At 36.7% G+C, this 24,374-nt stretch overlaps 4 protein-coding genes across 10 annotated transcripts in view; 2 read left to right on the forward strand and 2 right to left on the reverse strand.

Annotated features, from left to right (window-relative positions):
* The window catches only part of C5H12orf50 (chromosome 5 C12orf50 homolog), a 49,423-nt gene extending 46,094 nt beyond the window's left edge, over positions 1–3,329 (reverse strand). The window contains exon 1 of the mRNA XM_007503135.3: positions 3,222–3,329. Coding sequence (XP_007503197.1) covers positions 3,222–3,242 — 21 coding nt within the window. The 5' untranslated portion in view covers positions 3,243–3,329. The remainder of the gene's footprint in view (positions 1–3,221) is intronic.
* LOC103099970 (nuclear pore glycoprotein p62-like) lies at positions 142–8,065 on the forward strand. The gene is given in 3 exon segments (XM_056798617.1): positions 142–280; positions 5,414–6,410; positions 6,412–8,065. Coding segments are annotated over 2 exon segments (741 nt in total). The 5' UTR covers positions 142–280; positions 5,414–5,699; the 3' UTR covers positions 6,442–8,065.
* Positions 149–24,253, forward strand: RLIG1 (RNA 5'-phosphate and 3'-OH ligase 1). The gene is made up of 7 exons (XM_001364695.4): positions 149–280; positions 9,325–9,442; positions 12,499–12,594; positions 14,226–14,342; positions 15,972–16,169; positions 21,247–21,416; positions 22,214–24,253. The coding sequence occupies exons 1-7, from the start codon at positions 191–193 to the stop codon at positions 22,400–22,402; spliced, it is 978 nt and encodes a 325-aa protein (XP_001364732.1). The 5' UTR covers positions 149–190; the 3' UTR covers positions 22,403–24,253.
* CEP290 (centrosomal protein 290) overlaps positions 22,766–24,374 on the reverse strand; it is a 111,325-nt gene continuing 109,716 nt past the window's right edge. For all 7 annotated transcript variants that reach the window (XM_056798612.1, XM_056798610.1, XM_056798611.1 and 4 more), the window contains one exon: positions 22,766–23,490. In XM_056798612.1, coding sequence (XP_056654590.1) covers positions 23,260–23,490 — 231 coding nt within the window. In that variant the 3' untranslated portion in view covers positions 22,766–23,259. The remainder of the gene's footprint in view (positions 23,491–24,374) is intronic.

A 24,374-nucleotide genomic window follows, 5' to 3' on the forward strand; every position in this document is an offset into this window, starting at 1 on the left:
GTGATTGGGCGTTGTCGAGAGCCTGCGCACCGCCTCCCCGCCCCCGCTCCCGGCCTGCTCCCCTTCTCTGGTGGTGGCCAGTCGTTCGGGCGTCTTCGCGCTTGACTAGCTTCCTGGCCGCTTCCCTGCCTACGGGTCTGTGAGCGGCAAGGTCGCGGGGCGGCGCCGGGCCGGGCCGTTGCGGCCCGCGATGCGGCGCCTGGGCTCGGTGCAGAGGAAGGTGCCCTGCGTGTTTGTGACGGAGGTGAAAGACGAGCCGTCGGTCAAGAGGGAGCATCAGGTAGGGACGGCCCCACTGGGGTGGGGGAGGGGAAAGGGGCGGGCTCCAGGGCGTGGGCGGTGCCCAGAGGAGGGGGAGGGGAGCTGATCCCTGTAGGTGGGGGAAGGACCCTCGGGGAGAAATGGAGAGAGCCTGGGACCTGTGGGGTCTCGCATCTCTGTTGCCTGGGGTTGAGGTGTCTGATATAAAGGGGAAGAAGATGGGAGGAAGGGGGGGGGGAAAGGAAGACATTCGGGGAGAAGAGAGACACAGGGATCGACAGAGATGGAGAGAAAAGGAAGAGAGAGGGGAAAAAGGAGAGAGCCAGAGAAACCTCTGAGAGATAAGGAGAGGTCACCTTGGTGGCTCAGTGGATTAAGAGCCAGGCCTAGAGATAGAAGGGTTCAAATTTGGCCTCAGACACTTCCTAGCTGTGTGACCCTGTGCAAGTCACTTAACCCCCATTGCTTAGCTCTTATTGCTCTTCTGCCTGGGAACCAATACATTTGATTGATTCTAAGAGGGAAGGGAAGGGTTAAAGAGAGAGACAAACGGACAGAAACCGAGATACCAAGACAGGGTTAGCTCCTTATCTTTGTTAGCAGCCCCTGGGTGAACTGTCAGCATCCACTAAGACAGGACTCGATGCCTATCTCTATCCTTTTCCTTTCCCCACTGTTTTCCCTCTTCTCCCTTATCTCTCCTCTCCCCCCATCCTCCCTGTCTCTCTGTGTCTCTATAACACATACATACGTTCACACATACAAATATGTATCGTCCTACACATAGTGTTCTCAAAGCCTTAGTGAAGTTTTGCACTAGCTGCCTGAGCTACCTTTGACTGTTTAAGCTACCTTAAAACTTCAGAAGGACTTTAGGGAGGTTGTGTGTGTTTCCTTAAATACACACACATGTACATATATATACACACAGATATACATACACATAGACAAAAAAAATCAGCCATGCAAGCATAGAAAATTATGAGAGTAAAAGGTACTAGAGGAGAAATTATTCACAGAACCTATAAGCTGTAAGACTAGGTAACTCCTGGATCTGGAAATTTCCTGTACCAAAGCCCCCATGGGGGCACCTTCTTTGAAACTTAGGATATAATTAAGTTAGGATATAATTAAGTTGCCTAGAGCACTTGCCCAGGGTCAAATAGAGACAAGTCTTAAACCTGGTTCCAAAGATAAGCCATTTGATCTACATTGCCATACAAAGACTGGGCTGTGACATTTTCCTTCCTTCAGATATGTTTGCTCTCTTTAGCATGCATCTCTCTTTTGGGGAAAATCCAAGATAATCATGCCTTTTGCTAGAGACTTTTTGGTATTTTTGTCAATAGGTGGAATGTAGGTAGAACTGACCAGCTTTAGACTCCTTGTCTATGAACTATATTGACAGTTAATACTGGGAGTTGACTTGCTAGGTTTCCATGAAAGATAAGGGCTTAAATAGTTTCCAGTAATTATTCCTACTTAGTTTTTTTTGTTTTTGTTTTTGTTTTTTCTTCTGTACCCACTAATCCCACTGGGCAAGTATATTTTGGAAAAGAGGTTTTGGATATCTGACTCCATCTATCTCAATTACTTACTGCCTTTCCCTTAACACGTTGCCCAGGATATATTGGGTATCTAATAACCTTTGAATTGATATCAATTGATTTTCAAATCTATATCTCCATCTCTAACTTCTTTCCCTGACCCTAATCCCATATCTCTTGCTGTGGACAAATCCATTTAGCCATCTCGCTGCTGGGACTGGGACCTCACCACTTTCATAGACAGGCAGACCATTCTACTTTTGGGTACTTATAGTTGTTGGGAAGATTTTCCTTATACCAGGCTAAAAATTTGCTTCTGTTTTCTACCTATTGTTCTTAGACTTAACCTGTGGAGCAAAATGGGTTTAAATCCATCTTTCATGTGATAGCTCTACAAATAGATCTCCCATCCCACCAGTATTCTCTGTACTAAACATCCCCCATTCAACTGATCTTTATGTGACATGGTTTCTTGTCTCCTCATTAGCCAGTAACCTTCCTTCTAATGCCTTCCAGTTTTAGAATGTCTTCCAATAAACAAATATTTATTAAGTACCTTTTATGTGCCAGACACTTTTAAGAGGTGTGCTGAGTAGACAAGTACTGTACAAAGAGCAAGACAGTTTTTACTCTCAAGAAACTTTGATTTACAAAAGCTTGTTTTTTAATGACTAAGCACTTTATTCCTCTCTTCCATTTCCCCATTCCAATAAAAAACAAACAGCACATTACCTTCCTAACAAAAGCATAGACTAAACAAAGCAAATTTCCAGTTTGTCCACAACTGTTTTATCTTTCCGCATATTTAGTTCAACACTTGTGTCTAGAGAGGGATAGCATTCTTCATTTTTGATCCTCTCTATTTTGTGTGTACCTAATTATCTACACTTTCTCTCTCCCATTCCATTGTGAAATCCTTGAGAGTGACTTTGGTATCCCTAGCACTTACCATAGTGTCTGTCACATGGTATATATGTTGAGTAAATGCTCTTTGACTAAATGACTGACTTTGAAGAGGTGACAGAAAAATGAAATACCACTAAGGAAAAGAGTGATTAAAATAAAAGTCAACCTAGGATAGAAAAAAAGACACTTGGGCGCTGCAGATAATTTTCTTGGAGTTTTTTTTTTCTTGGACCACCTAAAGTAAAAGGAAACAGCAATTCAAAACAATCCCTAAAAACCATGTCACAGTTGTTTCCTTAAGGTTTTGTGACTTATGCTTGTGTTACTAGAATATCTTTTGAAATATCAGGTCTTTAATTTTAAGAACCACTATCAATGATTGATAGGTGACATTGATAGAAAGAAAAGAACCTTTCCAAAGAATTTGTTGAATTTAAATATAAACTTTTCTACATATAAAATTCTATCCCCAAATATAATAGTTATCACAGTGGGGCTCCAGCCTACCTTTCCAGGTTTACTCCACATTACTCCCTTTCCACATACACTTTTGGCCAGCTACATTAGCCTTTTGGTTGTCCCATCACACACAATGCATGTAGCACTATTGTTACCTCACATAGGTTGTCCCTCCACTACTAGAGTGAATACCTTCCTCTGCCTCTTCAGATATCTAGCTTACTTCAAAGTGTAGTTTATGTGCCTCTATGACATGTGGTCTTTTCTGCTCTTTTCCCACTCTCAGGTATCAGTGCCTTCCCCCTGAAATTACCTTTTTTTTAATTATTCCTTATAATTTCTTTATATTTTTTGTGGTCATGTTGTCTCTTCCTTTATAAAGTCTCAAAAACAGGTAGCTCTTCTTGCCAAACCCTCCTATCTGCAGATTGCATCCTTAATTTATCACCCCTCTCTCAAATCTTTAACTTCTTCCTGTCTACTGGTTCCTTTCCTACTGTTTTTAAAAATATACAAGTCTCCTTTGTCCTAAAAATCAAATCCTTCTTATGACTCTTCCATACCCTCAAAGCCATCATCCCATATCTCTTTTTCCCTTTCAGCTAAATTCCTTGAAAAATTTTCTACACTCTTTCTTTCCTCTCAACCCTTTGCAGTTTGCCTTTAGATCCTATCACTCAACTGAAATTGCACTACTAAGTTACCAATGATTTGATTTTGAAATTGCCGAAACAGGTGGTATTTTTTTCTCAGTCCTCATCTTTTTTCTGCCTGATGTGTTTGACCCCTGACCTCCTTCTTTTCTCCTACTTCTTCTCTTACCTATCTCTGACCAATCCTTCTTGGTCTCTTTTATAGTCTTATTTGAATCACACCCATAACTGTAGGGAATCTGTCCCATGTTTTCTTTTCTCATAAGTCTACACTGTTCTCTCTTGTTAACTTCATCAGCTACCATGGTTTAACCATTATCTCAATGTAGGACTCGCAGATCTCTTAAAGTCCAGTCCCAGCCTCTTCTCGGTTCCTCAGTTCTGCAACGCCAACTGCCTGTTAAACTTTTAAATTTACCATGTCCAAAACTGAAGTTATTGTCTTTCCTCCTTTACTCTAAAATTTTCCCTTATATCTTTTCTCCTAGTCACGCAGGCTCATAACCTTGGGCTTTTCCATGAATTTTCATTCTCTCTCATTCCATATATGCAGTTAATTGCTAGATCATGCCATTTCTAACTTCACAATATTTATATCCAACTCCTCCTCTGCTTCTACCGATACCACCTTTGTTTAACCCCAGCCTTCCCTCTCACCTAGATGAAAACAGTTTCTTAATCTAGATTACAATTCCCTTTCTTAAGCCTCTTATTCTATTTATCCTCCATACTACCATCTGACCATGTGACTCCCCTTATTATGAAATTTCAGTGGCTCTATTGTCTCTGGGATCAAAGATGAACATCTTTGCTTAGTTTTTAAATTCCTTAACATTCTGGCTCTCACCTGCCTTGGCATCTTCATTGGATGTTGTTATTCACTGTCTTGTACTTTTCCATTTAGCCAGCCTGGCTTTGTCTCAGCTCTTCACAAACAGCACTCAACTTTTCCTTTTCCATGCCTTTGTACTAGCCATTTGGTATGCCTACACCTTATTCCTTCCCACTTCAGAAAATTCCTTCCATCTTTAAGATGAAATACCATCTTTTTAGTGAAGCCTTCCTTGTTCCATCCAAATGCTAGTACTCTATCCCAAAGCTACTTTGCATATATCTATATTTGCTAATGTTATATTTATTCTGTGTATTACCTGAATATGTACTTATCTTCTCCATGAGAATTCAAGCTCTCTGCATCCCCAACACTTAGCAAAATGCCTGGCACACAAACAAGTAATAAATACCTTTTGATTGATAATGATAACATTAGTGACAATAATAATACATTTCATGGTTGAAAGCATTATATACACACATACATATATACGTACATATGCATAGTTTTGCAAAGTACATGTTATCATTTGATCTTCCGAACAACCCTGTTACGTAGGTGCTATTTTTAATCTCCATTTCATAAATGAAACGAGGTTCAGTAAGGTTAAGTGTCTTTCCCAAGTTCAGAGAATTAGTTAAGTGTCTGAGGAGGAATTTGAACTTATCATATTTTCCTGATTCCCAATTTCATAGATGGAGATCCATTGTCAGTACATTGTGGTTTAGGATTTGGATTATTGGCCTCTACAGGGTCTACTGCTGTACCCACTGGATCACTGGCTTCAAGCTTCAATCAGGGACCTGCAGTGGCTTTTGGCTCTACACTCTCAGGCTTGACACCAGAGACTTCTGCTGCCACCACCACTTCTGGGTCTACACTGCTTCCCTAGCAAACTCTTCCCTTCCACTGTCTTCTACCCCAAGTATTTCAGCTGGGGCTCCATCCACTTTGGTTGGAGCACCTGGTCTTGGAGTGCCAGGATTTGGATTAAAGTTTCCTGGATCAACAAATACATCTACTTTCACTACCACTACTATGACTTCAACTTCCATGTCAGGCTTTGCTTTGAATCTGAAGCCACCAACAACACTGGGCACTGGCATCATCCCTTCTACTAGTGCTACTCTGCCCTCTGCTACCACAACTCCAAGGCCCACAATGGATCAGGAGATTCCCCCAAGCTCTGTGATGACTTATGCTCAGCTGGAAAGTTTGATCAATAAATGGAGTCTGGAATTGGAGGACCAGGAGAAACACTTCCTTCATCAGGCCACCCAGGTGAATGCTTGGGACCAGACATTAATTGAGAATGGTGAGAAGATTACATCTCTACATAGAGAAGTAGAGAAAGTGAAGCTGGACCAGAAGAGGCTGGATCAAGAACTGGACTTCATCCTGTCCCAGCAGAAGGAGCTGGAAGACTTACTGGCCCCTCTGGAGGAGGCTGTGAAGGAGCAGAGTGGGACCATCTATTTGCAGCATGCCGATGAGGAGCGGGAAAAAACTTATAAACTCGCAGAGACTATTGATGCTCAGCTGAAGTGCATGGCCCAGGACCTGAAGGACATCATTGAACACCTGAATGTGTCTGGAGGGTCTCCTGACACCAGTGACCCACTACAGCAGATCTGTAAGATTTTGAATGCACATATGGACTCGCTTCAGTGGATTGATCAAAATTCAGCCTTGTTGCAGCGGAAAGTAGAAGAGGTATCGAAGGTTTGTGAGAGTCGACGCAAGGAACAGGGAACCCAGCTACCGGACCGTCTTTGACTAAATGGCCTGAGAAGTCTTGGATAGTGTCACTGTGTTGTTCGTTACTTATGCATTGTATAAAAGGTGTTAGGCTCTAAGTTGAGTAAAACATACAATTATTATCTATTACAATTAATTTTCATTAGAGCAAAGTTTTAGGGTATTTTTCCATTCTAAATTTTGAGTAAAATATACATTACTGTCTATTGCAGTTCATTTTTGTTACAGTAACCTTTGTGGATATTCTTTTCCCATTCTAGAAATCTTGAGTAAAATGTATAATTACCATCTATTGCAGTTAATTTTCAGTACAGTAAAGTTTAAGAGCATTCTTCCCATTCTAAATCTTTAAGAAGAAAGATGCTTACTGTAATTTTGCATTAGTTATATCAACGTTTTGTGAATCTCTTTGCTCATTAAATTGGTCACAGTGCTTTGTGAAGTCAAAAAATAAAGATCTGTGTTTTGGGGCAAGATAGAATAGGGCAGAAATAGTGTATGGATTGGAGGCACTGAAGTTGACTAGGTTGAGGCTGAGACTCGTATGTCAGAATAGTTATATATGTTGAAGTCGTCAATGATGATACTGGGAAGCAAGGGGAAGAGGAAGGCTAAGCCAGGAACTAAGGTTATTGATGAGGTGGAAAGCTTCTATGAGATCAGTATGTGACAGCAGTGTGGATAAAGAAATTTCTTTTAGTAAGACCTCATCTGGAATATGGTAGGGGCCCCCTATTTGAGAGGGATACTTTCCAAAACCTACCAGGGATGACTGAAACCATGGATATAAGGTTAAGGTGAACACCCCCTTACCCAATACGTATGTATGTGTTCACTTTACCTTCCTGGCCCTCAGCTTAGCCCTCCAAGCCTCACATCTTCCCCAACCCCAAACCCCTTCCCCTGCTTCCCCCCCAAAAAAACCACTTTTAAAAATAAAGTGAAAGTGACAAGAAGTACAAGGGAAAACAGAAGAGCCCACGGTTGCCCTTCTGTACTTCCTGATCAGGATAACTGAATATGGACATTCTTCCATGACTTTCCTGGTCAGGGAGGTGGTGCTTCAACTATTAACCCTGGAAAACTGAAATCACCAAAAATGGAACCATAAATAAATGAGACTTACTGTATATATTCAGTTATAAGCACAGAATTTAAGAAAACTTGAGAAGCTGGTAAGCTTCCAGCATACAGGGCACTCAGATGTAGAGGTCATTGAAAACCATGTCATATGAAAATCTATTGAAGAAGGTGGTAATAATTAGCCCAGAGAAGAGGATAATTACAGGGAGAAGATCTGAAATGTACCATTATAGCAATTTCTTAGAATCTCTAGTTTCTTTCAAAGCTCAACTCTGATGCCATTTCCTACATGAGGCCTCTGCTTATCTCCCCAGATCTTGGTGCCTTCCCCACAAAGAAGGACCCTGTATTTGTCATGTAATTTATATATATATATGTATATTATATATATATATACACACACACACACATATTTATATAATTTGTATATGTTGTGTTCTCCCCCACTCAAGAATGTAAATTTGAGGATAAAAACTGGTATGTTTTCTTCTCTGTATCTCCAGCATCTACTGTGGTGCTTCACACATAATAGTTGCTTAATAAATGTTTTTTTTTTTATTTGATTGATTGTGCTAAGTTTTGTGTTAGCATAGTAGAAGTATCACTAAATTTGGGATTAGAGGACTGGGTTTAAATCGTACTGTTACAACTTAATATCTGTGCAGATTCTGGCAAATTAGTGCTCTGGGCCTCAACAACTTCATCTGCAGAATGAGGGAGTTGGACTAGATGATTTCTGAGATCACTTCCAACTCTGTGAGCATGTAGTCATGGAATTTCTGGAAGACTAATGAGCAGGTTGGGAAAAGATGAAGGGAATTATTGTTTGGCTAAGACACTTTCTTAAAGCAATGATTAACAATAAAAAAAAAAAAGTATGGTATAGCTTATTTTTAAGGCAGATGCTGAGGACAGGAACCTACAACTTTCAAGAGATGTGTTTATAGTGAAAGGAAATAAAAGTTCCTGAGTTCAGATCTGGCCTCAGGGACTAACTAACTATGACCCTAGACAAGTCACTTAATCCTGTCTTAGTTCTTCCTCTGTAAAATGTTCTGGAGCAGGAAATGACAAACCTCTCCCATTTATTTTTGCCAAGAAAGCTCCAAATTGGGGTCATGAAGAGTTGAACCTGACTGAAAATGACTCGACAACAAAAATAAAAGTTCCATCTGAAAAATAGTGTAGCTCCAGAAGACATTCTAACCTAGATCCATATTGAAATTTCTGTGAAGAAATAAGTATGATAATTACCTGGTTTTTAATGTGGATAAAGTACTATAGAAAATACTGAGTCTTGATCCAGATTAGATTATCTTTCAAATGTTCTGGTAATTCTATATTTCTCGCAATTAAAAAATCAAGAGGAGTGGAAAGAAGAAGGGTGTGCCATTTCTTGTATCTCTTGGAATTGGAAGAAGTCCCTGGAAAAAAGAAAAAATACCTGAACTCTTGAGTGTGGGTGTAGGGAAGAAATAGAGGCCTGTCCATCATGATCAGAGGAGATAACAGTGCTTCACTTGAGACATGAAGAACTTGGCTGATGAGAACTTTTAACTTAAAGTAATCCAATTCCTTATGTCTCTATAACTAAAGTTCTTTTTTTTTTCTATTATGTTTACAAAGGTGAAAAATCATACATAGGCCTGAGGAATGTTATAGAATTCAGTAATTCTTTAAAAATGGCGTGAGAAATAAACTTTAATGACTTAAACTGGAAATTATAGGCGAGAAAAGTAACATCTAATTAAATAAAATATTAATTATACCTGTATAATTAATAAAATAATAATAAAATCATGTTTTCTTTTTTCTCCTTAAGCCATTTAAAGTTTTGGCTACAGAAACTATAAATCACAAAGCATTAGATGCAGATATATACAATGCAATTCCCACTGAAAAAGTAGATGGAACATGTTGTTATGTCACTACCTACAAAGGTAAGGTATTAGAATTTATTTTCTGTCTCGGCATCAATATTGAGAGCTATTCTTAATATTGTAGAAAATGTGACATTAAACTGAAATGTTGAAGGGTTTGCTATTTCTCAACCTTAGTCTTTAGTACAAAAAGTCTATTGTAAGGTCATGTCTCCTACATTATCACTCCTCCAGGCCAACTTTTCCCCTCCTAATTTCTGTTGGTATTATTCCACTTCCCTGAGGCTCTTTAAAGACTTCTGTGACTGTTTCTTCACCTTTATCCCCAAACATCCACCAGTGACCATGTTCCTGCATAATCTTAATATGTATGGTACATTGGAAAATGCATCAGCTCTCAGATTGGAAGACCTGGATTCCATCCCACTTCTGACATTCACTGTTTGACTTGGTACAAATCATCTAATCTCCCTGGTACTTATTTCCTCAAATATAAAATTAGGGGTTTGACGCAGGCATCCTCTTAGGTTTTTATTCATCATATTTTCTTATTTTCTCTTTTATATCCACACCCTTTATAATGCTTAGAACTACTTAAGCTTTCCTCTCCTAAATTATTATAAAAGTTTCCTACCTGGTCTTCCTGTTTTCAGCCTATTCCCCCTCCATTGTATCCTTTATTTTGCTGCCTGAATAATCTTCTAAATGATGATAAAACCCCTTTACTCAAAAACCTCAAGTATCTTCTCTTTGGGATATAGTGAGAAAAATAACGGATAATTATAACAAGTATACTATCAGGCATTTATTTGTACAGGGCTTTAAGATTTGCAGTGTCTTCCATATGTTCTCTCATTTGATACAACAACCCTGTGAGGTAAATGCTACAGGCTTTATTATGCCCATTTTAGAGATGAAATTGAGACCCACAGGGGCTAAAAGATCTATGATTACACAACTACTGTCAGAGGCAGAATTTGATTACAGACCTCTTCACTCCTAAGTCTGGAGAACTTCAGCACTGGATTAGAATGAGAATATTTGACTTCAAATTCCAGTTGTGTTAAAACTTACTCATTTTATGATCTTGGGCAAGATGTTTAATGTCTGGGCTTCTTTTTCATTACTTCTCAAAACAAAGGTCTTGAAATAGATGAGCATATCTTCTAGCTCTTAATTCAGTGATTCTGCTAAATAAATTATTAACCCCTCATCCTGGCTTTCTTCTGAGTCTGACTCCAACTCACTTTTCCAACTTTACATGATACTACCGTGTGTGCTGTACGTGGTAGTCTATTTCTTATTTTCTATTTCTCTCCTTTCCCTTAACTGTTTCTTTGCTCTGGAGTGAACAACTTCTCCATTGTACAATCTCCCCAATCCCCAGTCACTGCCTTTTGAAACTTTTCAAGTACCCAGGAGTAGAGAGGCCATCACCCCTTTGAAGCTTCTCACTACTTTCCACAAATCATTCTGAAAGGTATTCTTCAAACACGCTGGAGACCTTTCTTTAGGTGTTTTAAACCTTACATGTGGGTACTGTTTCAACATTTGGCCTATCACTTAACTTTTTCTCTCCATTCATACCCTTCCAATTGCCTTTCCCATTGTACAGAGGACATGTTTATGCTAGTTCTGGTTACATAAGTCATTTGTTAGCAGTATGCTGTAGCCTATTGACACCATATATAATTTAATATCAAAATAATAAAAAAAATGATAGTTGTGTTAGCTTTCTCATATGAAGTTGTGGTGTTTTTTTTGTTTGTTTGTTTTTTTTGCTGGCTGCTGGGATTGCCTCTAATGGTTATATTAATACTGGTGTAAAAAATAGACTCGAATACAGGACTACAATCCCCATGAGCCTTTGCTCCACTTCCCCAGAATGCCTTGTAATCTCACCTGGGCCGAGATCGAGAAGATATTTAAGCAAAGGCTTTTGAAGGTCTGGGCTTTTTTTTGGACTTGCGTTTTGGAGCAGAGGCGTCTCTTCCATGATGTGAGGTTATTTTGTCTAGGCCTCTGGCCTAGGCACATGTTTCTTACTTGTATATTCTTAATCTTTAACCTTTAATAAACCTCTAAAAAATATAGTACTCCTTGCAGAGAGAAACTAATTTCTACCTGCCTCAGTCTCCCCATCTCCCCTAAATTTTAATCTTTACACTGGTGTTGATTTAGATGTTTTGAATGTAAGGGAAGAAGTTAGAAAGCATATGATTGGCACATACTTTTTATGAAATCTGTTGAAACTTTAATGGTTATTTTAAGTTCTCCTGTTTTTGTGAAGAAAGGCTTCTTTCTCTTAAATATACAAATTAACTACAAATCTACCAGTAATCAGGATGTTTGCTTTGTAGCTTATTTCCATTTGTGGTGAAATATTTATGTTCACTCACTCTCAGTTCTTCTTCTGGTCCATAGTGCAGAACTGCCCAACTGGATCTAGATTGTGGCAACAGAACAGAGCTTTTTCTGGGATTGAATTTTTTATCCTTTTTTCATCCCTTGCCTTATCTTTCCATACTACCTATTGATCTCACAGATAGAATATATGTGAATGTATGGCACAGCAGAAAGAATACAAGTTTGGGAGGCAACAGAAAAGCTTTGGAATCCTGTCTTGGCTCTGCCATTTACCCATCTGTGTGACCTTAAACAAAGTCACTTGATTTCTCCAATTCTCTTTTCTTACCCATTAGAGCCCTGGATTTCGAGTGAGAGAAACTGACTTCATACTGTTGATTCTTTTAACTTTACATATTATTTTGATTAATAAGAATTTTATTTTTATTTTACCAAAGGTCCTTCTCTCATCTTGAAAATGAAGAGTTAAACCTGGTGATCTCTGAGGTCTTTTCTAGTTCTGAATCTATGATCCCATGATCCTGATGCCATTCATATTCCAAAGATATCTATTTCTCTCTATTTCTATGTATGAATATAAAATAATACAGAGTTCTGTGTCAGACTAAATATCCTTAAATCCTTTTCAGCATTTCAGTGAAGGTTGCTCCTGCACTTAAATTCTTTTCCAGTTGATTTCATTGTTAAGAAATTTTATGTAAAAAATCTTTTCCTAACAAGTTTTTATTAATTGACTCTTAAACTTTTAGGTCAGCCATACCTTTGGGCCCGATTAGACAGAAAACCAAATAAGCAAGCAGAAAAAAGGTTTAAAAGATTTCTGTATTCAAAGGAAAATTCAAAAGGTTGGTGTATATTGTTATTTTAGTGGCTTAAAGTAGTTTACATCTGCAATTGGCTGTCTTTTGTTGTGGTGTCATTCTCAAAAAAATGTTTTTTACCATGTGTTAAAAAAGAATTCTAGAAGAAAAATAATATTACAGTGTTTTTTTTTGAAGCCATATGATTCTGACAAATACTCTGGAGAAATCATTTTAACCTCATAAGTACCCAGGTAGCTTTCTAAGACTTAAATTGCAGAGATTATGAGGATCTGCATTGGTAGAATGAATGTCTGCACTTTGGAGTTCTTTGTTCTAGTGAATTACAGGTCACATTTTTATCCTTAGCCTGTCTGATCTGTTTTTATACATGGAGAAACATTTTAAAAACTTACAAAATGGACATTATTTTTAATATTTTTATACTATTTAAAATTTTAAATATAAAATGTTCATATATTTATTTTTTGATATTTTTATAATTTCCCTATGACTAGAGATTTTGTTTTTTGGTAATAGAAGATATAGGCAGCTATTTTATTTCAAACGTCAAGGTGCTAAATTATACATTTATAACCAAGGTATTGAATTTTACTTTCTGTTTTACATAAATCCAGAATTTTTATTAAATAAGTTTAATAAGTTCATTTTATTTAATAACAAGAATGAAAAGACAAATATTCATACCCAGTGCTTGTAAAGGCTTCTTACTTTGTATTAAAATTCTTTGCAAATGATGCCGAATCATTATATTATCCATATACCTATTTGTCTAAGGGCTTGATTTAGATGAACTGTCAACCACTGCATCTTTTTTTAATTAACTAATTTAGGATGTTTTTCCATGGTTACATGATTCCTGTTCTTTTCCTCCCCTCCTGTTTCCCTTCACAGAGCTGATGAGCATTTCCACTGGGTTATACATGTATCATTGTTCAAAACCTATTCCCATATTAATATTTGCAAGAGTGATCATTCGAAGTCAGCATCCCCAATCACTTCCCCATCAAACCATATGATCAATCATATGTTTTTCGTCTATGTTTCTGCTCCCACAGTTCTTTCTCTGAATGTGAATAGTGTCCTTTCTCACAAGTCCCCTGTTGTTGTCCTGGGAAGAGAAGTCCATTACATTTGATTGTGCCACAGTGTATCAGTCTCTGTGTACAATGTTCTCCTGGTTTTGCTCCTTTCATTCTGCATCAATTTGTTCCAGTTTACATGGAATTCCTCCAGTTCATCATTCCTTTCAGCACAATAGTATTCCATCACCAACAGAAAACACAGTTTGTTCACCCATTCCCTAATTGATGGACACTCCCTTGTTTTCCAATTTTTTGCCACTACGAAGAATGCAGCTGTAAGTATTTTTGTAAGAGTCTTTTTCCTTATTATCTTTTTGGGGTATAAACCCAGCAGTGGTATGGCTAGATCAAAGGGCAGGCAGGCTTTTAAAGCCCTTTGGGCATAGTTCCAAATTGCCATCCAGAATGTCCACCACTGCATCTTAACTATTAGTTTTGGTTTATCAGTTCTAGAGTTGATGCTACCAAATTGTTATTGTTGTTAATAATAGTATTAATAATAATTTATATTTGCATAGTGATTTGTGCTTTTTAAAAAGTGTTTATATCATTTCATTTATTTCTTTTAAGAGTTTATTTGGAATGTTGAAGAGGACTTCAAATCTGTTCCAGAGTGCTGGATTCCAGCAAAGGAAATAGAACAGTTAAATGGAAATCCAGTGCCTGATGAAAATGGGCATATACCTGGTATACAAGACTGACTCTTTTTATTATATTTTTTATATTTACTAATGGAAAATGTTTTCTTTATGTTCAATCAGAAATTATAGGAAAAGATCCTTTATGTCACGTGTCTTCCCTGAATGACTTTTGAATAGTTCCTTCTTTGTTTGCTGACTGTAATAAAGGATTTGATTAAGAGGAACAAATATAGCCTGGCTCATCACCAGCAGAGATAAATTTGACAATCCTCTGATTATTAATTTCAAATTAACTCTAAAACATATCAGTGTATATTCAGTGAAGGGTGTTCACTACTGTCATAGGAGGTTGTCAGTGTGGAATGGAAATAGCATTCCTTTTAGATAGCAAGGTCTTTCAAATGCTTCTGTTTTATGGGTGACAGTGTGCTAATTGCTTTAAGCCTCAGAACCCACCAATACCTTCTGAGTGCTCAGAGCCACCATTATGTAAAAGTTCAGTCCACAGTTTGTTGAGGAAAAACAAAATTATCCAGACTATGACATACAATTCCTTGATCACCCCATCAAGTTGGTCTATCAGTATATGCCTCCTATATGGAAACAACTGATGACTAGTGAGCTAAATATAGGAAGAGAGTAGATTTGATTATGAGTAGGAAACTGCATATTGTGTTTTCTACAACCCCAACCTTTTTACTGAAACAAAATTTCTTTAAGCCCACTCTTTCTGTGTGACTATGGAGCAGGAAATGTCACAATTTCTAAAGAGTCAAAATTGTGGATTCTGATAGACATAAGCATTCATAATCTTCACTATATTCTAAATAATTACTTGCATGCAAGAATCAGTCTAAAAGATATCTTTAAGAATATACAAGACTGGAAATCTATGTGGGCCAATTATGTATGGAGAACAGAGATCTCAGCCTCCATTTTGCCCTGGTCCCCACAATAATGTGAAAAGCCCTAGAAGAAATCCCTTCCATCACATTCGGGGCACCTCTGTGCAGATTTATTGTTTAAATTGGGAGTAGAGTAGTATGAGATGGTTGTCACCTGTACCGTGAGAGGCACTATGACATTGAATAAATCAGAGATCCTTTGAAGTACATATTTCATAAAACTAGTAAACCAGATTTTAATTCTTGTGTTTTACAGCAAAGCTCATTATTTATAGATGGGGATGAAATAAAGAGTATCCACATGATGCCCATCGGAATTATTTTGGTGGATCCATGATTTCATGAGTAAAGATACTCCCTTCACTGAGTAGAAATTATAACCCCGGCATACCTCCTTATTCATGTCTTTCTGTAATTTCTCTAGAAATAATCCACTCAGTGCTTTTAGAAGCTATTTGTGGCTAACTTCCTCCAGTCCTGGTTGTTGGTTATTGGACAAAAATAAAATGTTGAGTAACATTATAATGCTTAGATGATTTCTTAAGGTGTTCCCTAGAGCTAAACTGTGATTCTCTAAAGTGTCCTGTAGAGAATTGTTCTCTGTACCATGACGACAAGTGGACAGAATCAGGGAATGTCTAGGCTCTCCCTTTCTCTTCTGTAAATGAGATTTAAGTTCTTATGTATGACTTTCTAAACCAAACCAAACAACCCTGATGAATTAATAAAACTAGTGGAACTTCTTTTTTTTTTCTCTCACACTGATATAGGTTGGGTGCCAGTGGAAAAAAATAACAAACAGTATTGCTGGCATTCCTCTGTGGTCAATTATGAGTTTGAACTTGCCCTAGTATTGAATCACCATGCTGATGACTCTGGACTTTTGGAAATCAGTGCAGTGCCATTGTCAGATCTCTTGGAACAAACACTGGAGCTTATAGGAACAAACATTAATGGAAATCCTTACGGTTTGTAAATACTTTTACTTTTATTTATCCATTTATTTTTTTGTCAGCAACAGGTAGCAATGTGGAGATGTTGGTCCTGCATAGGAAAGGGTAGTATGTGTTGACTTTGGGAGATAATGCCTGCCTGCTCTTTGGGTCAAATAGCATTTAGATGATATTTAACTCAAATTCCACTGAGCCAAAGCTACCCATGGTTAAAATTAATCAACACCCCTCAGAATATAGTAAATTCCAATACATAGCAGTATTTCATCTGATGTTTCCTTTGTCAGCTGACTTTTTTTTTGCCTTTTATTGATATCTCGTTTTTATATTACTTTAATTTCCACATCTATTTCTCTATCTTCGCCCCGGCTCCATCATCAAAGAAAAGTATAAAAAAGGAAGAGGGAGAAAAAACCAATTCATCAGAAATGACCAAAACATTAACTGAGTCAGGTAGTACCTGCAGGTTTCCATCCCCATGTTCCCCTGCCTCCACAAAGAAGAGATGGCAGTATGTTTTCTTATTTGGTTTGTGAAGCCATACTTAGTTACTGCATTGTGCAGCAGTTAGTCAATAGGCATTCATTAAGGACTTATCATGGGCCAGACAATTGGGCTTATAAAGAAAGACAAAAATAAGCTCTGCCCTCAGGGAACTCTCCTTCTAAGGAGGAGGCAACATGCAAACCATAATGTATATGTAAGATAGAGGACAAATTGGAGATTATCTCAGAGGGAAGGCACCAGCCACATGGCCTCTGAGAGAAGCTAGGATTTGAGCTGAGGCTTGCAGCCAGATAGTGTAGCAGAGTGCCAGGACTGGAGTCAAGAAGACCTGGGTTCAAATCCACCTTCAGACACTGACTAGCTCTGTGTGACCCTAGGTAAGTCACTTCATCCTGTTGGCTTCAGTTCTTCATCTATCAAATGAGGTCAAGAAAGTGGCAAACTTCTCCAGGATCTGTGTCAAGAAAACCCCAAATGGGATTGTGAGGAGTCAGACATGACTGAAAATGACCAAATTTGAAGCCAGGAGGCAGAGGAGAGAGCATTATTGGAGCAACAGAAAGAAAACCAATTTCACAGCATTGTAGAATATATAGAAGGGAGAAATGTAAAGACTGTAAAGGTAGGAAGGAACCAGGTTGTGAAGGCCTCTAAATGCTGAAGTATTCAATATTTGCTGCTGGATATAACAGGGAGCTACCAGAGTATACTCAGGAGGAGAATGACTGTTTCCTTTATGTTGTAAGAATTTTAGAGGCTGTCCTGGTTCTGCTCATTTCACTTTGCATCAGTTCTTGTCTTTGTGCTTCTCTGTGGTCTTTGTAGTTATAGTTTCTTGTGACTCACTAAGATTACATTCAGGTTCCAAAGTTGTTGAGCCATGATCAAATTGGTGAGCATAGACTTGTTTTTAGTAGTTCCAATTTTTGCTCCTAACAAAATGGCTGATACAAATTTAAGCCTATGAGACCTTTCTCTTTTTGACCTCTGTGAGCAAATATATATTATTATATATCTTAACAGTAAGATCTTTATATTGTAGGGTGTGGATATATCTTGTGTGATCTTAGCCAAGTCACTTTACCTTTAAAGTCCTTAGTTTTCTAATCTATAAAATGAAGGTGTTGGGCAAATGGATTCTGAGGTCCTTTCTGACTAGATCTTTCCTATATAAATTGATGTTTCGAAGAGTGACACAACAGAAAATGGGGAAGATTGTCACTGTAAAGATTAAAATTAATATCCAGTACTCCAAGTATTATATTTAATAACATTTATTACATATTTATCTTGAAGTATAAGGAAGTACGGCTAGCAAAAAACCAAAGCTGCTCCTCCCTCTCCTGCCATGGAACCAGAGACCATGTGGGCGGAAACCAGAAACTCAAAATCCCTCCACATAGGGAGATACACAAACAGGAAAAGGAAAAGGGGATTGTGGGAAATGTAGTCTCTAGGGTTCAAGATTCTAAATCAATACATCACCTACAATGACTGTACAAATGGTTTAGAAAAGAGTGAGGATATTAGATGCTTCAAAAACTTTACTTTCCTGAGGGAGTGATATAGAGAAAATAAATAAGTAAAGAATATATATAGCCTAAGAATCAGAGAATAACATTCAGAATTGACATAAGGGAAGAGAAATAATAGAGATGGACAGAGCAAAGAATAACTTTTTGGGCATAGCAAAGGAATGTTAAAGTATGAGATTGGAGGTGAAGAGGGAAGATGATATTCACTTAACTGAAGAAGGAAAAAGGTCAGAAGTAAAGGAGGAACTTAAAGAAAGGAAAAAAAAAAGAAGGGAGAGAGAGGAATTCAAAGAACTTGAGCTAAAGATGGGACAAACCTATGCGATTCAACAAACATCAAAATAAGAGTACCCGAGACTAACTGCAGTTTCAAAGAGGAAGAGAATAGAAAGCAATATGACAGAAATGGAGGAAAACATAAGCTTAACCTATAATAGTTTTGAGTGGAATAAATAAGAGTAAAGAGAATGGATAAGAAAACAAAATCCAATGATCTTCTGTATACAAGAAACAGCTAATCAGCAAGCATCTAAAATTCAAGAATGAAAATGAGAGGGTTCCAGCAAGGTTGGCGTCAAGTATTCCTTCAGAAAACCTGAGTTGCAGTCATATTCTAGAAACAAACATTCACAGTATTAAAGCAGAAAGATGTATCATATTTAAAGGAACTCTAGGCTTATCAACACCAAATATACACACTTTATTTTTAAAATATACCTATAGATCCATACATCTCTACACATATTTTATCTCATGGCAAAAATTTGTAAAAGAAAAGTTAAATGAATTATGAGAAAAAAAAGAATAGCAGGATTATCGGAGACCTTAGTGTTCCTTTTTCAGAAATGGACAAAGATAACAGTCAAAGGGAAATAAAAAACCAAATAAACAGCGATATTAAAGTTGAAAGGTTGATGGCATCTTCTGAATGGGAACATTATACATAGTACCTTTAAAAATATTGACCATTTTCCAAGGCATAGAAAAATTATAAACCACACTGGTTCTCACTATTATGCTATAGCAACAAACAATTGGCATAAATTGGAGTGAGCTCTGATGCAGAGGACTGAATCGGGCATGGTTACCTCAAAGGTTTCTTGAGTTGCTTTCACATATGTCTCCTGCAGAGACAATGAGGGGTTTGATAGAAGACCAGAGATTATCTTATGTTTGTGTTTTCTGTAGAAAGTAACCTATCAAGGGCTTTGGTTATGGCTTCCTGGGGTTACAGGAGGCCAGGGCATCCTGGATACCCTAGGGAAATAGCCACTTAGAGGTTAGTGTGATGTTCTGATGCTTAGCTGAATTCTTGATGCCTGAAGGTTTCCTGCTTCCTTTAGACTTCCTTCATCCCTCAACAGTAACTTAAATATTCTTGTATTGATTTGCCTAATTTATATTTCCCTCTCTCAGCTTCTAGTGTCCTTTTACTAAAAGAACATCTTATATTTATTATTTATTTATTTATGTATGTATGTACCAATCCTAACCCGTAAGGGCATGGCTTATTTATTTTTGTCTTTTTATCCTTAGCACCTAACAGAGCAGCAAGAACTTGATAAAACGTTTATTCATTTATTTGCAGATATATTCCTAAAGTTAATTGCTACACAAATGTATTATACCTCAAAATAGATTTACAGTTCTTAACTCAATGTCTTCTGAAAATATTATAATTTTGTTAACATCTCTTTCCACAAAACCACAGAATTTCAGTGTTGATTGACCATCTAAATGGGCTTATTTCCTGTCTAAGGTACAAAAAGTCAACTAAGATTTACTATCATCAGTTTACTATTCATTTTGAATATATTAAATTGAATTAGATTGTTTCCCATGGCACTTAGTAATTAGTGATGAACTTTAGTTAAAATGGAGAAGCATTTCTTTATTAACTATTGTATGTGATTACTGAACATTATTTTTTGTTGTTCAGTGATGTTTGATTCTTGTGACCCCATTCAGGGTTTTCTTGGCAAAGATAATGGACTAGTTTGCTATTTCCTTTTTATTTTAGAGATGAGGAAACTGAGGCAAACAGGGTCATATAGCTGGTAAGAGTCTGAGACCAGATTTTAACTCATGAAGATAATTCTTGTGGACTTGAGGTGCATCACTCTATCAATTGTATCACATGGCTGCTTAGTGAACATTATGGGGGAGCTCTCAAAGAAACAGAAAATCCCCTGTCTTATCTAGATAGGCTTTTTGGGCTAGTTGTGGAGACAAAACCCACTGATTTAGTTTGAGGTTAATTAGTTTGAGACTTAATAGTCTACCCTATTTTTGATGGAATTTCAACATGCTTTTCAAAGGTTAAGTAGAGGGAGTACTTGATGTAATTTACAGTGATTTTTGCCACTAATGAATTTAGCAGGATAGGGGAGCAAGAGGGAAGGGAAAAGAAAAGGAAGAGAATTGAAAAGCAAGCTGGTGTAGAGGCCAAATTAGGGAGTAATGACTTGTTTCATACAATCTATTTGTAGGATATTTGAACTGCACTGTTACCTGACTAGAAGGTTCCAAAAGTTAGAAAAGACATGATTCCTTCCCTCAAATTTATAATCCAGCAGGGGATGAATTTGGAAATAGTGAGAATCAATAGAATCTTTAAGTTGGAGGAGATCACAGAGATCCTCTACACATGACTTCTTAACAGAGGTCCTTCTAGGACATTCTATAATTTGATCATCATGCGATGGGGAATTCATTACTTTAGGATGCGACCCATTCTATTTTTTGGACAGTTCTAATTTTAGGGAAGATTTTTCTTTTATTGAAGGAGCCATAAATCTACCTCTCCACACCTTCTCATTGGTCCTTATTTTACCCTTTGAAACCAGCTAAATACATTCCTCTTTCCACATGACAACCATTCCAATATTTGAGGATAGAACTGGCATGATAAACTGAAATTTTATCATAGAGTTCTTCAAGAAATCATTTGTACTATAAAAGTAACTCTTCTCCTTCCTAAATGTCTTATGTGCTTTCTTGTCTATAAAGTAAGGTATATAGCTAACGCTGTAGGTGAATTTGTCTTTCAGGATTAGGAAGCAAAAAGCATCCAGTACATCTTCTTGTGCCACATGGAGCATTTCAAATAAAAAATCAGCCTGCACTGAAGCATCATGACCTGCTGTCTTGGTTTGAGGGTTGTAGAGAAGGAAGAATCGAAGGGATAGTCTGGCACTGCAACGATGGCTGTTTAATCAAGGTCATTAGACAAAGAGCTGGCTGTCTGAACTTCACAGTAGGATTTTCTTTACCCAAAGAAATTAATTTATCCCACTACTATACTTCACTATTTTTACTCTGAACTTTACCAAAGTTGTGCATGCATTCATGTATGCTTGGGATGGGTGTGATTTACTTCAGTACTAATGCAGCATCTGACAATGCAAGGATGAAGTGTTTAAATCATCTTGAAAAAGTCCAAATTTTTAAAGTTCTGTTTACCTCCTTTATAGTGTAATAATTAAAATTAATATTTCTTCTACCCAAATATATATTTTATAAAGTTTATTAGGAAGGGTAGACAATCATTCATAAGTAACCTGACCATGTGATAGCTTAGCCTGCCAGTCTCTTCCTTATTCCCCCTTACCTCCTGGTCTTCTTGTTCCTCTCTCCTGATTCTCCTCAAACCGTCACTTTTATTGATGTACAGAATGTACACCAATGCAATCCTGGCTTATACCTACGCAACCCTGGCGCAACTGTGGTATGTCAGGAATGTTTGATAGACAGGTAAAGTTACTCAGGAGGGGGAAGGGATGAGCTTCATTGACACAATAGGGGAATGAATAATAGTTTTGTCATACTCCTGAAAGTTTATTTGGTATTCAAAGATATTTTCCAAACAACATATTACATGGAATAGGGCCATGACAAGTCTTAATTCCCCCTCTAAGTAAGTTCATTTTTCCTGTAGAACTAGTCAGTTACTTTTTTTTTCTTTCTGAATTGAGTATTTATAAGCAAATGCTAATGTTGTTATTATTTTTTTAATAGGTTCATCGTCATCATCTTGGTTTACGGTGGCCCATTCCAGATACTTACATGAATTCACAACCAGTTATTATCAATATGAACAGAACCAGATATGACTGTGCTTTTGATTCCAAGTGTTTGTTTAATCATTTTTCAAAGTTAGATAATCAAAAATTTGGCAGACTCAAAGATATAAAACTAGATGTATGAATTTGAAGTGAAAATGCAATTGAAAATCAGTTATAACAGCTTTATAACTTTTGAATATTGGGTCTTTTTCCAGTGGAAAAGTGAAATATCACAAGAGCGCATCTGACACAGCTGAATTACCTGCCCATTAGTGTTTGATTGAAAAGTGACCAATTCTTTCAACCATACACATTTCAAAGTTAATTAGGGACAATTTTTTTAAACTTTTAGTCTTGAAGTATAAATCCAGAGGCTTGTGACACAGTAGAAATTATCTATTAAAAACTTAATTGGTGCATATATATGTACATACGTATATATGAAGGGTTTATAAGGACACCAGTTTTGTATTTTCTTTTTTAAAACAGACTACATTAGACCAGCAATTTTTGTATCATTTATTCAGAAAGTTAAGCCATGAATGTTGTTAGCTATCAACTTCAGACCTTTTCTGTAGTAGCACATTACTTGGGAATTGAGTGGAAAAACTAACCAATCTCACTTAAGCATCACCATGGATCAAACTTTAACTTTTGATTGTTTAACTCTTGTTACTTGCCTATAAACCTCCCTTACATGGTTCAGTTCAACATTTAATATATTACAATTTAAAGAACATTATGATTGTTTTGGAAAACTAATCATAAAAAGGATGAGGAACAGACAACTTCTAACACAGAAATACACATCTGTTAAATTTTTTAAAAAATCTGTTTCCCTAATAAGTCAAATATAATTTCATATAAATATAAACTTTATTCACTAACTAAAATTCAATTGCTTGAAATTATACAATTCCTAAACTAGATGTAATTTAATTACTACAACTTCTATAAAATAGAAAATAGTTGGTTAAAGTTGAGGTTGGAAACAGACCCTCAGTAGATAGATAAGTTATTAGTGCTATCCATTTCAGCTTCCAACTGTCCAGAAACACTAGCTCCAGTCTCTAGTTCAACATGGAACTGTTCACAAAGTTGTTTCAACTTCTCTTCCAAAATAATATTTTTTTTAACTTCTTCTTTGTAATTGTACTTCATGTCCTCAATTTCTTCGAAAAATGAGGGATCAAAATTCTCCAGTTCTTTTTTAAGCTTTTTATTTTCTTCCTGACAAAAACAAGTTACGTCAAAATGTAGAGGAATAACATACGACATCTTTAGATTTGAACTAAGTAGACTAAATAGGAAAACTGAAACAAATCAAATGGCATTATAAACTTCTAATTAGATATAAAAGTAAACTGTTCTGAAGGTAGACATTTTTCCCCATGAGCTTTTCTCAAATGTAAATTTGGCAATAATCACTTATCAATGAAATCTGTCACTCTACTATACATAGGTTATATTCCAGATCTTACTCATGTTTAAGATTTATGTAGTATTGTTTTAGAAATTAAGGCAATTTGAAATAAAAAAATATGATACTGCCCATTACTACAAGTGATTTTGACCTCATGTTTAAAATTTAAAAGAATTTATTTTAAAATTGGGGCTATTCTTCCAACTTAATTTTAATTTAATGGATATAAGGTCATCCATATTTAACCATACAATAAGGCATTTATAAACTACATACTTTATTTAATTAGAATCTTCTGATCAGAGATTAGGCAACTGGAAGAACAAAGTTAACTTTAAATGTTTTCTTAGCCCACAGATTAAATATCTCTCTAGACCTTTCGGTTTGGTTATTAATACAAACACTTTATGTATTCACATATATACTCATAAAGTACATATTTTTTAAAGGAAGGGAAAATATCAACTATATCTAAATGGTTTTAGGAACCTGTGAAGAATTTAGTTTTGAGTCATTTGCAGAAGAATAATTAAGGAGTATTAAAATAATAAACATAACTGATTAAAAACACTTCCCTAGCTTTCCAGTTTTCTTCAAAGTCTTTCATTTTTATAAATGTTGTACACTATCAAAATGAGGATCTTGAAAGAATATGGCTAACTTCCTGTCTTTTTTATGTTACATTAGAACA

Source organism: Monodelphis domestica, chromosome 5 (genome assembly GCF_027887165.1).
Source record: "Monodelphis domestica isolate mMonDom1 chromosome 5, mMonDom1.pri, whole genome shotgun sequence".
Lineage (NCBI taxonomy): Eukaryota > Metazoa > Chordata > Mammalia > Didelphimorphia > Didelphidae > Monodelphis > Monodelphis domestica.